At 33.7% G+C, this 15,131-nt stretch overlaps 1 protein-coding gene across 1 annotated transcript in view; it reads left to right on the top strand.

Moving 5' to 3' along the window:
* Positions 1-15,131, top strand: part of LOC140441057 (sodium channel protein Nach-like) — a 53,739-nt gene that overhangs the window by 16,429 nt on the left and 22,179 nt on the right. Inside the window, exon 2 of the mRNA XM_072531481.1 lies at positions 11,418-11,732. Within this exon, the coding sequence (XP_072387582.1) occupies positions 11,418-11,732 (315 nt within the window). The remainder of the gene's footprint in view (positions 1-11,417; positions 11,733-15,131) is intronic.

The following is a 15,131-nucleotide window of genomic DNA, read 5'->3' as shown; positions in this document are numbered from 1 at the left end:
CATGAGATCAATACAATCTATTTCTTTTATTGACTTGCCACGATAAAGTTTTAATTACTAGAACCTAACCTTCAAAATCTATAGCATGAAATAGAGTTACACAATAGCATTAAATAGAAACATCACCATGCCTGAGGCAATGTTTCCTGCTGCGTTTGCTGTCATAAGAACAGTAAGACACTCTTTCTCGTCATTTGGTAGATGGCTGTAGACAGTGGAATCTCCCTTGCGTGTAAGAACTCGGCTTCCTTTAGGATTCATATAAAAAGCCGACTCATCAGCATTGAATACTCGTTTAGGAACATTAAAAATGTCTTAATAATGATTCTCCTCAAGGTATGATTTAATATCCCTAAACCAGCGGCGTAAATTTTCTTCATTGAAAGATGACCTCCCGGTGGTTAGGTTTTGCGCAACTCTTTGTGTCAACTCTGGATGTCTTTGTAGAAAGCAAGAATACCACTTTTTGCCAGGTCTTTTATTTTTGAAATTATTTTCGCTTTTGTTAAGTTTAAAAATGAATTCTACAGAATCAATGAGCTGAAGCTTTGTTGCTGGAAAACCATAAAATAACCATTTGACCAACAGATTGTCTTCATCAGGGGTTAAATTTGTAGCAGGTCCCTTTCTGCATTCTCTAGGGTATTTACCACTTTTTTTTATATATTAATGTAGTTCTTGGGACCCCATATTTTTTGCTTGTCAATATCTGCCAGGCCTTGACGTAATATCTCATTAGAATATTTCTTTGACATTGTCAACTGAAATTATTGAAAAACAAAGAAAATCTAAATTATTAAACAAATATTATTTGGACCCAGTAGCTGACATTAGTAACCACTATCAGAAATGGGTGTCAGCTATTGGTACAACATGAAATTATAAAATTTTGGTTGCATTTACAGGCTTATTTACGTGCTTCCTACTTAAATATTCATTCAAAATATAAAAACATGTGAAACCCGATAGCTGACACTAGTGTCGCTTACTGGATACTCCCTCAGATCTTGTAGCAGTAACTGACATCCCCTATCTAACCTTACTTTATTAACATAAGGTAATTTTAACAACAAATACGTACATTTATATTACTGTTAAATGGATCTACACTAAAAGACTTACCCTTTAAATACACATTAACGTCACACACCCAATTGATATAAACTATTTTCTTAGCATTTTTGCTTGGTAATTTCGGCAAAACGTGCACTTTTACGTTACTTATAAAACTAGTCAATGTCACCAACATTAAAATTTATTTTATCGGCGCATTGATGCCAACATATTCGAACTATTACCCAAGGAAGCAAAGACCGCCAATACTACAGACTGTACTGTTTTAAATAGTTTTAGTACATAAACTAGCGGACCAACTCGACATCGAGTTTTGATGTAAGTTTTGCTGATATTTAAGAGGGGCGGAGTCTAACGATCCATCGTTTCCGTCGCCTGGTGTAAATGTTCCAAAAATCCTAAAAATAAACTGTATCGACGCCAATTTTTTTAAATTGAAAATCGATACAGTAGTTTTTTAGGATTTTCAGGAAGATTTACATTAGGAAACGGAAACAATATGATTATTAGACTCCGCCCCTCTTAAATAAAAACGGAAGTAAAACCGGAAGTAACTTTTTTTGCACATTTTAGATTGTAAAATGCCACGTTTAAGAAAAAGAAGTTGGTTTGAGAACTCTAACTAACTAACTAACTAAATTTATATTTAAATATTATTTAAATTTAAAAAATACAGAAAACAGTATGATGCTCCGCGCTAGTCTACACTACCGCCTACTGTTCCACTTTTTTGAGAATACGCCACAATTTTACTTTATAATAAGTTTATTTTTTATTTATTTATTTAAAATAAACCTAATTTAAAGTAAAATTGTGGCTTATTCCCAACAAAATTAATAATATATTTCTAACTAATAAATTAAAAACAAAGTAATGCTTACTTCATTATTTAATTCTTCAAGTATTAAACTCAAAACGTAGTCTAAATCTCTAAATATCAATCACAACACCTTACACACGCTGCACTTGTTGGAAACAGAATACTTTCTAACTAAACATAAAAATAAAAAAATACCAACTCATCAGACAGTGTAAAACAGACCCCATAAATTAAAATCGGAGACAGGAGGATCCCGAATTTTGAGTGGTCATTATCGTTATTCCTTAAGTGGAAACACTTGTTGGTACATTCCAGCATTCGAGAATTGACGGTTGTTGCATTGTGTATAATATTGAATTCCTATACTTTACTATAGGAAAAATTCATTTTATGGCCGCCATTTTTAAACCGGTTCGAATTTTTTAAATTTTAAACCTTAGGGGGAATCTACTCAACAATCTGTTTAATTATTCGAAAAAATTATTCTCCTATCTATCACCGTTTAGGAGGAGTATTGCGCACAAGAAAAGGGCTTAGCCTTTTAGTATATAAGATAACAAATTCTGGTGTCGCTTATTGGAGTACTGTCAGCAAAGGGAGCCACTACCTTACCCAATATTATTTCATAAACTATTAAAAATACATAATCTTCAAAAAACAGTTTATAAAGTATTTAAACTGCATTTAAAATTTGTTGGAATTATGAAAATAATTCTACTAAATAATTTTTATGAGTTATATTCCAAAATTTAAAACTTAAAACTTAAAATTAAATCGTTCTAGTGTAAAGTTCGATAGATGGATAAAGCTCTTATTTCCTACCGTTGTAAGTGCATATAGAATTTTTCATAAAAAAATCATTGCACGTAATTCAAGATTTACGACGTCAGAACCCCACAGCGTTGCCAAAACATCAGAATAGTTAGTAAGTAAGGAATTTTTAAAATGTCAATGATTTGTCAAACTATTATATTAACAGTAATACACTTAGTTTTAAGACTACTGCAACACACTAAAATACATAAGAAAACATTTTAATACACAATTATATATTCTAAATTTTAAACTCACCTCTTTTAGAGCATTAATAAAAAAAACGTCCCGCCATTATTTCTTGTTTAAAATAATCTATCTTATATGAAAGCGTATCAGCTTTCTACAGACTATTTAGTTGTTTTGGCATAGCACAAATACAATACACAACAATAATTAGTTTTTAAAGCTAATAATCTAAATTTAATATGTATTTAAAATTACAATTTATTAATATATAGTATATTATGATCAAATTGTGTAAGAAATCAAAACATAAACAAAATTCTTACTCTAGAAACGCGGCAACACTTTAAACAATTTTGCCACACGCTTAACTGTCATTAAAATTTGAAGTATTCCCGTATCAGTTGCGTACAATTGTCTAATCTATTTAATTAAAATTATTACTTTTTGGAATATTAGACTTAGAAGTTATTTCATAAAATTTATATTATTAATAATAACAAATGCTTTTGGTTATTTAATCAATTTAATTATAAATTTCCCAATATAATGATTACATTTTTCTGATTATTATACCATGTTGATGCCTATGAAAGATCAAGTAGTTCCGTATGGGTTTCGTATTATTAGCTGTTAGGAAAATTAAAACTCTAAGGTTGACGTTATGGAAATTTTAAATATAAGTGACGTCATTTTATATCAATTGTAACGTGTAACGTTTTACTTTGAAAAATGGTATACCTACCTTAAATTTTATCCTATATAGTATAAAGAAATTAATGGTCACGTACGTACGATTTTAGATTCTTCTGGACATTAATTTGCCTCCTATCTTTGATAACAGCCTTAGTTCTTCTGTGCGTAGCATATTTAAGTTTCCAAGAAAAACCTACTGTTACAGTTACAGACACTAGTCATTACCCAATTTGGCACTACCATTTTCCTGCTGTTACCATATGCGACTACAATAAGATATCAAAAACTAAAGCTATTGCTTTTGCAAAGGAAATGTAAGTATCTCTTTCAATTTTTCATTAAGTTTCACTAGATATTTTATTATTATAATTTAGCCATATGGCTTACACTCCCTCTAAGGGGAAAATTCGCCCATTCCACATACCTACGGTATCAAAATAATAGAGCTTTGGTTGGACTCTTTCCGTGTTATCGAGTTCTAGGTTACTTGATACGTCGGGGTATCTCCCAAAAATTTTCGTACGCATCTGGACGTCGAGAGTAGCACAGCTTTCTGCATAGTCTTACAGAGATGTACATTTAGACCCAGCTTTTTTATGGTTTCTAGGAGGTTCTTCTGAATGACTCTAGTACTAGTAAGAATAATAGGTATTGTCTGAGTACTTTCCGTTCTCCATTGTCTTCGTATTTGAATTTCCAGATCTCTGTACTTAGCGATCTTTTCGTTGTACTTAATACGCAGTTTATTATTGTTAGGTATCGCCATATAGATTAGTGTTGTTTTTCTCGTTAGTTTATTAATTAGTACGAGATCTGGTCTATTTTGTGCTAGTGTTTGGTCTATAAACACAGTGCAGTCAAAGTATAGCTTGAAGTTGTTAATATCAAGTATCCATACTTGAGATCTATACAGAGTATACTCTCTGTGTACTCTCTCTAATGTATTAATAATATGAGAGAGTTTGTTTGACGAAGTTCCAGTTTCATAGCTATCTTTTAATGATAAATTTTCCCTACTGAATCATGCCGTTCCTTATATTCAGTTACAGTAAATGACTGGCAACCTTCGGTAAAATGTTGGATGGTTTCTTGTGCTTGACATTCATATCGGCATTTGTCATTTTGGACCTGACGGTCGTTGAAGATATATTTCAGGTAATTTTTGGTTGGTATAACCTGATCCTGATTGACAAGTAATGAACCTTCTGTTTCAGGTAACATCTTTATTGACGTCAACCAATAGTTCGACGCTGTGTTGCCGCCTTAGTCTTGACTGACTTCATTGGGATGTCGCCCGTGCAGAGGTTTACCCATCCAGATGAGCATTTTTTTGTAATGACCCAGATGATTTATGCGCATTTCTGGTTCCCTCAGTTTGATCTATGTTGTGTCATCTACTACGCAAATCGCGCGATGTAGAGTAGATGTCTCAGCCTGTGTATGAAAATAAGTTCATAAATTAGTAATCTGCTTTTCTAATTTTTCACTTATATCCATAGGTGATTGTCCTTGTAAATACCGCGCGGTAATGTCTTTCTTTTTCCTGCACTTCGAGGATGGTGTTTTTGTGCCTTTGTGAGGATTGTTCGTACTTCTCGCTAAAGACTCTCTATATCCATTTTAGTTCACTTAATAATACCAAATGAATAGCTAAGCGCGGAAAATGTGTAGGTGTTTAGTGCCTTAAGCAAATTTTTACCATTTAGATGTGAACGGAGCAGCTGTTTTACCCTTCGTATGAACTTTGAAGTCAATTCGATTTTCATTTGTTTATGGTTAATTTACCGCTCTTGCTTTAGTCCTAGATATTTGTCATTTTCACCTATAGCTTCGATGTTTTGGGCATTTTGCATGTTGGATCGAACCTTTGCTCTAACTGTATTCTAAATACAGCACTTGTCTAGCCCGAAGTGCATACTAATATCACTAGAGAATGTTTCTACGGTTTTTAGCATCTGATCTCGTATGGAAGCCATTAGTTTTAAATCATCCATATACAACAGATTATTAAGTTGCGACACTTCAGGTAGTTGTAGTTTAATAGCTGCGACAGTGGGTTCACTGCTAGACAGAATCTCAATGGACTCAACGAGTCTCCTTGGAATAGGCCGGGGTTAAATGCGATATTTTCCGTTTCGATATTATTGTCACCAGGTATTTGGAGGTGAAATTTAGTCTTCTAATCTGTAATTATATGTCTTAAAAAGGTCACTATATTATTATCGACTTTATATATTCTTAATATATCTACAAGCCATTCCTGCGGAGCACAGTTAAAGTCTTTCTTATAGTCAATAAAGGAAGTGAAGAGGTTCCTTTTTTTAGTGTATAGCTGGATAGAAATGAGTCGATAATAAGTGTTTCTCTGCAGCCCATGGAACCCTTAGCGAAGCTTTTCTGTTGGGGTTGTATGATATTGTTTAGAGGTCAGTGTTGATAGATACTCTTTACTACAAAGGATGTGATCAATTTATACAAAGTGGGAAGACAAGCAATTGGACGGTACTTTTCTGGATCTTGGGTATTATTTCGATCCTTCCGTATTAAATAAGTTATACCCTAAGTTAGAAATGATGGTATTTCCTGCGAATTAGAAATAACATGTTTAATTACTTTTGATAAATAATCGTAAGCACTCCAGAACTTCTTTAGCTAGAAGTTTTAAACTCTGTCTGGTCCAGAAAATTTTCTTGAGCACCGCAGTTACAGCGGTGTCCGGATCTTCCCCTCGGACCTTAAAAATCCAAGAGAAGGTCACATGGAGGATCACGCCGGTTCTTACCCATATCCGCAGCTGGTCTCCAAGGTGAAGAGCCTCTAGTCGATAGGATAATGTAGGTAAGGGAAGTCGGCAAATTGGATCCGTAACTTCGGGATAAGGATTGGCTCTGAGGATCGGGGCGTGTCGGGCTTGCCGAGGAAGCGGGTCACGGCTGACGTGCCGGGCATGGGCCAGGTAAAGTGAGCCTAATCCTGACGAGCTATGAAGCTCTTTGATGATATTGGAGACTTTTTCTGTGATAAAGGGTTCATATAGAGTAGTGCGGTAGTGTTGACAGTTGTGCGTTGTAATTCTATCCATCCAGCATTACTGTTAAGAGTAGCTGGTGTGGAAAGTTCATTTCCCCAATATATATAATAACGGATTTATTACGGCTGTCGCCGCTTCTCCGCCCCCAATTTCCATCTTTTTCTGTCATATGCAGTTGCCTCTTCTAAGTCTCTTGCCGCCATTGCTTCATCAATATCGTTGCGCCAACTTCTCCGTGGTCGTCCTCTCTTTCTTCTTTCAGGTGGGATCCATTCCAGTACTCTCCTAGGCCATCTGTACTCTGGCATTCTTTTAACATGTCCGAACCAGATTAATTGTTTTCTTTCTATGTCATCATTGATATTTCTCTCCATTTTCATTTCGTTTCTTATTTGTTCGTTTCTAACTCTCTCCAGTTTCGATCTACCGCAGCTTCGTCTCAGATAATCCATTTCTGTCGTCATAAGTTTGTTTTTATTAGCTTTGGTGACGTCCCATACTTCCGAACCGTAAAGTGTAATACTTTGAACTATACTACCGTAAATGTGTTTTTTGGTTTCTCGTCGAATTGTTTTTTGCCAGAGAAGAGAGTTTAAGGCACGGGTCGCTGCTCTGCCCTTGTTTATTCTTTCCCTGATTTCATCTGCGCTATTTCCCTTCTTGTTGAAAATGACCCCCAAATATTTGCAGGATTGCACGCCTTTGATTTTGTCGTCTTCCAAGACTAGGTCACATATTTCATCTGTTCCCACTGAGAGATATTCACATTTTGTCATATTCATTTCCCCAAAACTTTTCAATTTCTTGGCTTGGGTATGATTTATTGGCGCATTCTACAGTGGAACTAAGTTTTCAAAAGAACGCCTTCTCCACATAATCAAAAAGCACATTGTCGCATTTCCGGCTGTTACTGACTTTATAACTCCTAAGCCGTCCTAAATGAATAGAGAGTTTTTGTTCTAATATATCCAGGCACTGTTGGGATGTGTTGCAGTGCTTAGCATTATTTCTTCAGGTCTTCTGATGACTTTTTTACTTGTTATTTCTCGTATATATTCTATCATTTGACCAATATCCCTACTCAATAAATCAATCCTGTTTAGAAGTCTTTTCCCATGGTGCAACCCTGATATTCCGTCTATTATTGGTATTCCGTCGTGCTTTGATCTTTTTTTCATTATATTTGCTGTTGCTGTTGCTGCACGGTAAATAAGCTTGTGCAAATATTAAAGCGTAGCGGCTTCTGCGACATAATTGGGTAAGACTTTAGTATTCATAATTTGTAACAGAATTATTATTGTTATTATTATTAATGAAGCAACTTTTTTAAGAAGCTTTTAACATGAATAGACTGTGATGGTCACCTTCAAGAAATAGAGAAAAATATTACCATATCAATTGTCGCCAAAGACAACAAGAAAATGCTGTCCTAAAGCCGGATGTGTGTGTAATATAGATGAGGTTTTAAAGAAGAGGATAATATTTCACTTGCACAATAATTACCCATTATCAAAGATACATTAGTAGATTTAGACCAATTTGTCTTGTTGATATTGATGGGCCAACAGAAAGTGGAGAATTGAGTATCAATGACTTTATTTAAGAAACACCAGAAATAAATAAAACTATATCTAAGTTTGAAGCTGAGGAAAATACTTGAAGTTTTTTCGGTGGCTAATTATATCAATCCTATCTGAAGCCTTTATAAGTCTCAGATATTTTGAATTTTTATTAATGCGAGCAATTATGACTTGTCTACAAAAATATTTTCAATCTTTTAATATAATGTGAAGTTGTTTTTTTAAATAACATAAAAAGTAATTATTAATTTCCAACTAGTTTAAAAAATATAAATTTCACTATACAACCTATTTTAACCCTAAAATACTAACGTTTCTTTAACATACGTAAATGCTAACTATACGTAAATTTTACGTACTCACTGATTTAGGTCTAGTATTTTCTTTTTATTTCATATCTAATTAAAACAAAATGGTTTAATTTCAAGAGAAGTTTATTTAGGGACGATACAAATAAAAAACATTGAAATATTAATAATTAAAACATAAACATAAAATAGATACTTTTGACACAAAACAGAGTCTTGTAATAATATGTACACGATAAACCTGTGCATATAATAGACATTACAAATATAGAAACGATAACCGTCTACTGTTGTACACATTCCATACACATTTTTATTTGATGCTCTCCACACAAGACACTCTCACACTTGTAACATTTGGTAGTTGTCATTCGTTTCTTTGCTGTAGAGCATAAACTACAGTAAGTCCGTTTTCCTTTCCCTTGGAGACCTCTTCGGCCTTCAGCAACTTGCGTTAAATTCAAAAGCATGGAAAGAGACTCTTTAAGACTTCTTGATAAAATTGGTACTGTTTGGAGTCTTATTTGTTGCCACGGCTTCGTTAATTGTTCATTAAGTTTCAGCATAAAATTTAATCTTGATAATGGCTCCTGTTTGTTTTTAGTTGCATTGTGATGGGAGATTACAAAAGCGGTTACTCCTGCAATATTCATCATATTGTAAAATATGCATAGCGGCCACCTTCTAGTCTTCCTATTACAGCAAATGGTCTGAGACATTTGGTCAAACGTATCTACAGCCCCTTTAGTTAAATTATATGTATGGATTATTTCGGGTTTTGTTGTTTCATGATTAATGTTTCCAGAAAAATGCATAGTTGGAAGTAGAAGAACTATCTTATTTTGTTTAGGTTTATAAGATAATAAAGTCATGTTTTCATCGTACACAAACATACTTGAACCGCACTTCCAAGTTTTGTTATCGAGCAATTCAGGAGGTATTTCTCCTTTATTTTTCCAAAGTGTTCCGACCATTGTCAAATTGTAAGAGGAAGATAATAATTTATTCGCAAGAGGGATGCTGGAAATCCAGTTCTCCATTGTCACATTACGTCTACTTCTATGTATAGGTCTCGTCAGGCTTGTGACAAAATGTTCTGCTAAAGGAATGCCGTTAGTTACAGTAGATTTACCCAGATATGGTGTTGCATTTATTACATATTTCGTTACATCGCTAACCATAAGTATTTTTATGCCGTATTTACTAAGTTTGCTTGGCATAGACATGCGAAATGGACACCTGCCACGAAATCCTAGGAGTTATTCGCCGATTGTCACATATGAACTAGTTTTATAATTTTTGACACAGTTTTCAATAAACAAGTTCCAAATTTTGGATATTGAAGCAAAACTACTTTCTTTTTTACGTTTTTCTCTTGTCAAGAAGTTATCAAATCGTAAAGAATTGATCAAAAAGTTAAACCTTTGTTTACTCATCGTTGCTTTATATCTATAGCCACAATAAGTGCTATCAAACAAAACGTCAGCTGAGAGGTGATTATTTTTTAAAGCAGCAGATAAAAATAACAAACCTAACAGTGCTTTCAGTTCAGGCAATGTCGTTTCTAAAACAGTAGCTTTTTTTGTCTGGTACTTCTCTCGTAGCTCTGCAATTTTTTTGTGTGTACGTAGCAAAATTTCGTCCAGATTCTGATCTGTAAAAAAATAAATTAAAAACATCTATAGATTCTATAGCATCTTTAGCTAAGTTGGTTGGACTTGGACAGATATAAACAATATTTCTGGATGCACCTTTACGACCTACATCATTTATTGGTAAATTACTCCACTTATAACCGTTTTTACCTACTAAAGACTGTTTATCCCATATTAGAACATACGATTTTTGTTCAATACGGTTATATGTTGATTCTGATGACGACTGCTGCGTAATTTTAAATCTTTTACGAGAGCACGTATTTCTTGTTTCTTTGTGAGTTTCTGCTGGTGTATCTGCCCATGTGTTAGCTAATTTTGTGAAGATATTTTCTTCGTCCTATGTAGGATCATACTATCATTCTTCAATACTATTGTCGCTGCCAAATGAATTTTCTAACTCCTAGATCATCTTCTGTATCACTTAAATCACTGAAGTAACTTTAATTTATCATTTCCTCCAACTCTTTCTCAGTAAGAGGATACTTTAGATTAACATTTGATTTTACAGACATCTTATTTATACGTTAATAATAGCAACAAGTCACAATTACGTATTGTACAAAACTTTTTATGCGGATACAAACCACACGTATCTTTTACATACAGAGTGTTATAACTACTACGGTCAAAGCCTAACCCAAACTAAAATCAAAGATCAAAGCGAGTATTCATTTGTTTTATTGACCATGAAGTCAGGATGGCATAGCCCACGCGGCTAAACATTGCCACGTTAGTTTTCTTTCAGCAGCTGTCAGATTAAAATCGGTACGTAAAATTTACGTACGTTAGCACTCTAGGGTTAAATTAATGGCATTGTGTTCATTTATGATTCTGATAAATTAAAATTAAAATTAATTACAATCATATTTAAGTTCCTGAAAATATTCATAATGTTTTTATGCTCTACCTTGTCAAAGTCCTTTTAAGATATCTATATATCTAATTATTAAGATATTTAATAATCGATTAAGCAAACGTAGAGATTAAAATTAATGTTACGATACCTGAAATAAAACTTACGCACTAAATAAAGACCACTTTATACCTTAATCACTTATAAAAATAAAATTGTTCTTAAATTTTATCCTATAATACAGTTCTTTAGTTACTATTTTTTTTTCTTGCATTGGTTTATGAACGAAGTAAAATTATTCTAAAATACAATAATATATGTTCTTGAAATGTTAGTGATACCTAAGTTTTGTTCAGTGTTTTAAATTAAATTAAGATAATAAGCTTAATACTTTCCAGAGCAAAACAACAGAATATTGACGCAGAAGATCTCTCCCAGCAACTCAAAATTCTTTTTTACCTATTTGAGTATCGCATGGGTCAAAACGTCCCTAAACAAGCATTCACCAAATTACAAACCATACTTGATAGAGCTAATATTTCAATAAAATCAGTGTTGATGAATGTGTCCACAAACTGTGATGATATGGTTACAAAGTGTCTCTGGAAGAGTGATGAGAAGAGATGCGATAGTATTTTCGAGACTATCATAACTACCTATGGATATTGCTGTAGTTTTAATTATCACGCTTTGAAGAACCATACATTTAGTGGGTAAGTAAGTAATTTCTATTGACGAAATAAAAATCCAAATTTTTGCTTTAATCTGTGCCTTTTGACGACCATTTTTTTCGACGGAAAAGATTGTTTTCGCGTACAGAAAACTTCTGTAAAAGTCGCTCTGATGAGTCCTGTTAGGATAAAATATGTATAAGCGAATATATAGAGACACTTTACGTGAAACCAAATCTTAACTGTCTTTATTTTATTTCGATATACTCTTTTTTAGTACAAGAAACCAATTCAGCAAGAATTTTTGCTTAGTTGAATAGATACGTTGTTGAATGCAATTTTAGATTCCTCATTTTCTCTATTTGGATCTTTAGCAACGTCTGTTTTGCTTTGCAATTCTTAGAACGCACGGATTAAAGCAAAAATCTGAATTTTGTTTTTGTCAAAAGAAATCTTCGGATGTCTACTTTTGTGACTTATTATCAGATGTCGCTGTAGCGCCATACTAAAGTAATTTTATTGTTGCTTGTTTTCGACGGGAAAGATTATTTTCACGTTCAGAGCTTCTGTAAAAGTCGCTCTGACGAGTTCTGTCAGGATGAAATACGTATAAGCGAATATACAGAGGCACTATACATGAAATCAAATCTTAACTCTTTTTCTTTTAAATAATGAAGGTGTTGCTTGTGTGAGTCCATTTCAATTAGGTAAAAGAAATAAAATAAGGAAATAAAAAAATTTAATAATTTAATGCTGAAATTATAAAAAGCCCATATTAGGGTGTGTTTATTAATACGCATAAATTTGATTTAGCAGACAAAGTAAAAAACCCACAAATTGGTAAGAGATAATCTATTAAATTGAATTTTAATACTCTAGTAACAAACAAAATACTACTTACATGCCAGTACAAGAATTATTAGTTAATGATTCGTGAAACATAGCTCAAACTATCCTGTATTGCTGACGATGGGTGATCTTCGGTTAATATTGTACCTGTCTGACAATTAGCGAGGAAGTTTTTTGAGGGGAGAGATGTTAACAAATGAAATAGGAATGAGGTATATGTGATTGTTTGTTAAATGAAAGTGACGTTTTATATTATTTAAATTAATAAAAGTTATGGTAAGAGAGATGATCGTGAAGATGACGGGAAATACGGAGGGATGGAATAGTATTCACAATTACATCCGAGCAGCCATTAAAAAGAAAAAAAAAAAGAAGAGAAACACCAACCAGGCCAACGACAGAGATAAGATCTAATTACTATTTTAATTGGAATGAGTCGAAATTAAAGGTTAAAATAAGTTTATTGACGTTTGAATCTTTAATCTTGCACTGATAACTTCTTTATAGTCCAACAATTAATAGAAAAAAGAATAACGGTTAGTACCGAAGTACATCTAGCCTTCATCGACCTAGAAAAGGCGTATGATACAGTTTCAAGACTTAAATTGTGGCAAACTTTACAACAACTCTACATTAGTCCATACCTTTTAGGAATAATCACAGAAGTATACAAGGATAACACTACTTACCTAAAAATCGAAAATAGACTATCAGAGTCAATAAACGTAACTAAAGGACTAAAACAAGGATGCAGTATGTCACTCTTACTGTTTAATTTATATATTAAGGCAGCCCTGCAAAATTGGAAAAACCACTGCCAGGGAATGGGAATCCCCATAGGAAATGGCGTACTGTTCTCCCTGAAGTTTGCGGATGACCAAGTCATCCTAGCTTAAGATTCTTATGATTTAGAATTTATGATAAAGCGTCTATACAGAGAATATGTAAAATGGGGGTTACAAGTCAGCATAAAGAAAACAGAATATTTAGTTATCAATTCAGATGCAAGGTTTGAAGTGTTGATAGACGAGAACGTGAAAATCAAACAAATTGAAAAATTTAAATATTTAGGTGCACTCATTGCTACGAACGGCTTGGGAGAAACCGAAATTAAACACCGAATTAATCAGGGATGTAAAATTGTAGGATGTCTAAACTCCTAATGGTGGGATCGCAACATTTCCAAAAAGGAACAAAAAAAGAATAGGGCAAACCATGGTTGAATCAGTTCTTTGTTATGGCTTTGAAGTATGGACAATTAATGCAAACCTGAAGAGATGATTATTGGCAGTTGAAATGGATTATTTGAGAAGAAGTGCTGGAACAGCAAGGCAGGAAAGAAAGAAAGAAGGTTGGAAGACCAACGAATCTATAAGAAATAACATGAATGCTACAGAAACGGTCATTGACAGAATAGAAAAAAGAGGTTCAAAATGGTTTGGACACCTATTAAGAATGCGTGACTAACGCTGGCCCCAAAAACTTTACAAATGGAGGTCCTCTGGAAAAAAGAAAAGAGGTAGACCTCTTTGCTCATGGAATGAAGGAATTAGAAGAGCGATGAAATCGAGAAGATTGGAGGAGGAGCATGCTTTGGACCGGGAGGATTGGCGGAGGAGAACGGGAATACGGCGATAGCCGTCTCGAAAATGTGTTGTATTTACAAGTTGGATTAATGTCAAACGTCAATAAACTTATTTTAACCTTCAATTGTGGCTTAATTCCATTAAAATAGTAATTACTTTAAAATACCACAAAAAAATGCTTTAGAAGAATAGATAAGATCTAGATAAGAGAAGGGAGTGTTCCAAAAATGTCGTCATCCTTACAGCGGCCACCCCACTTTCGAAGTACGGTACGTGCGACAGCCAACTGCTCACAAGTAAGAGAGGGTGGTTTTAGTTGGTAGGCAGGATAATAGATACCTGAATCTTTGTCACTGCTATCTTTAGTACTTTAAACTAAACCAAAACCTAAATTTTAGGGACTTAAAATGGAGGTAGCATAAAAAAAATTTAAAACCATCCCCTCAGACAAATTCTGGGTGCGCCACTGATGTCACAGTATTAGGATAACACCTGCGTTAGGAAATAATTCTATCGCCTGTGACTACAGTCTATCCAATTTTTTTATGCACGCGTTTTTCGTCGTCTGTCGCGTGTCGACAAAAAAAGCGGTTTTTGTAGATGAAACAAAATAAATGGTACATTTGTTTAGCATTTTCTGCCGCGTGTCGCGTTCAGATAAAATTTATTAAATAGATCAGTGACCACCGTACCGTACAATAAGGATGTGTTTGTCATAAAAAATGGATTTATGTGTTAAGTGGTATGTGTATAAATATTAAAATTAAAACCAATGATATCGACGAGTACTAAAATCGACTAAAAGATTGTCTACTGGAACCCTGTAAAGAAATACTAAAGACTTCCGCAAGGAGAAAAGAGGAATGGATGAATGACGAGATAGTCAATATGATGAAACAACGAAGACAATTTAAAAACAAGGATAACAATAAATACAGAGAGATAAACCACGAGATTAGGAAGACGATAAAGCAGGCAAAAGAAAAATACTTTGAAGAGCAATCCA

Source organism: Diabrotica undecimpunctata, chromosome 1 (genome assembly GCF_040954645.1).
Source record: "Diabrotica undecimpunctata isolate CICGRU chromosome 1, icDiaUnde3, whole genome shotgun sequence".
Lineage (NCBI taxonomy): Eukaryota > Metazoa > Arthropoda > Insecta > Coleoptera > Chrysomelidae > Diabrotica > Diabrotica undecimpunctata.
This window is presented reverse-complemented; position numbering and strand designations above follow the sequence as displayed.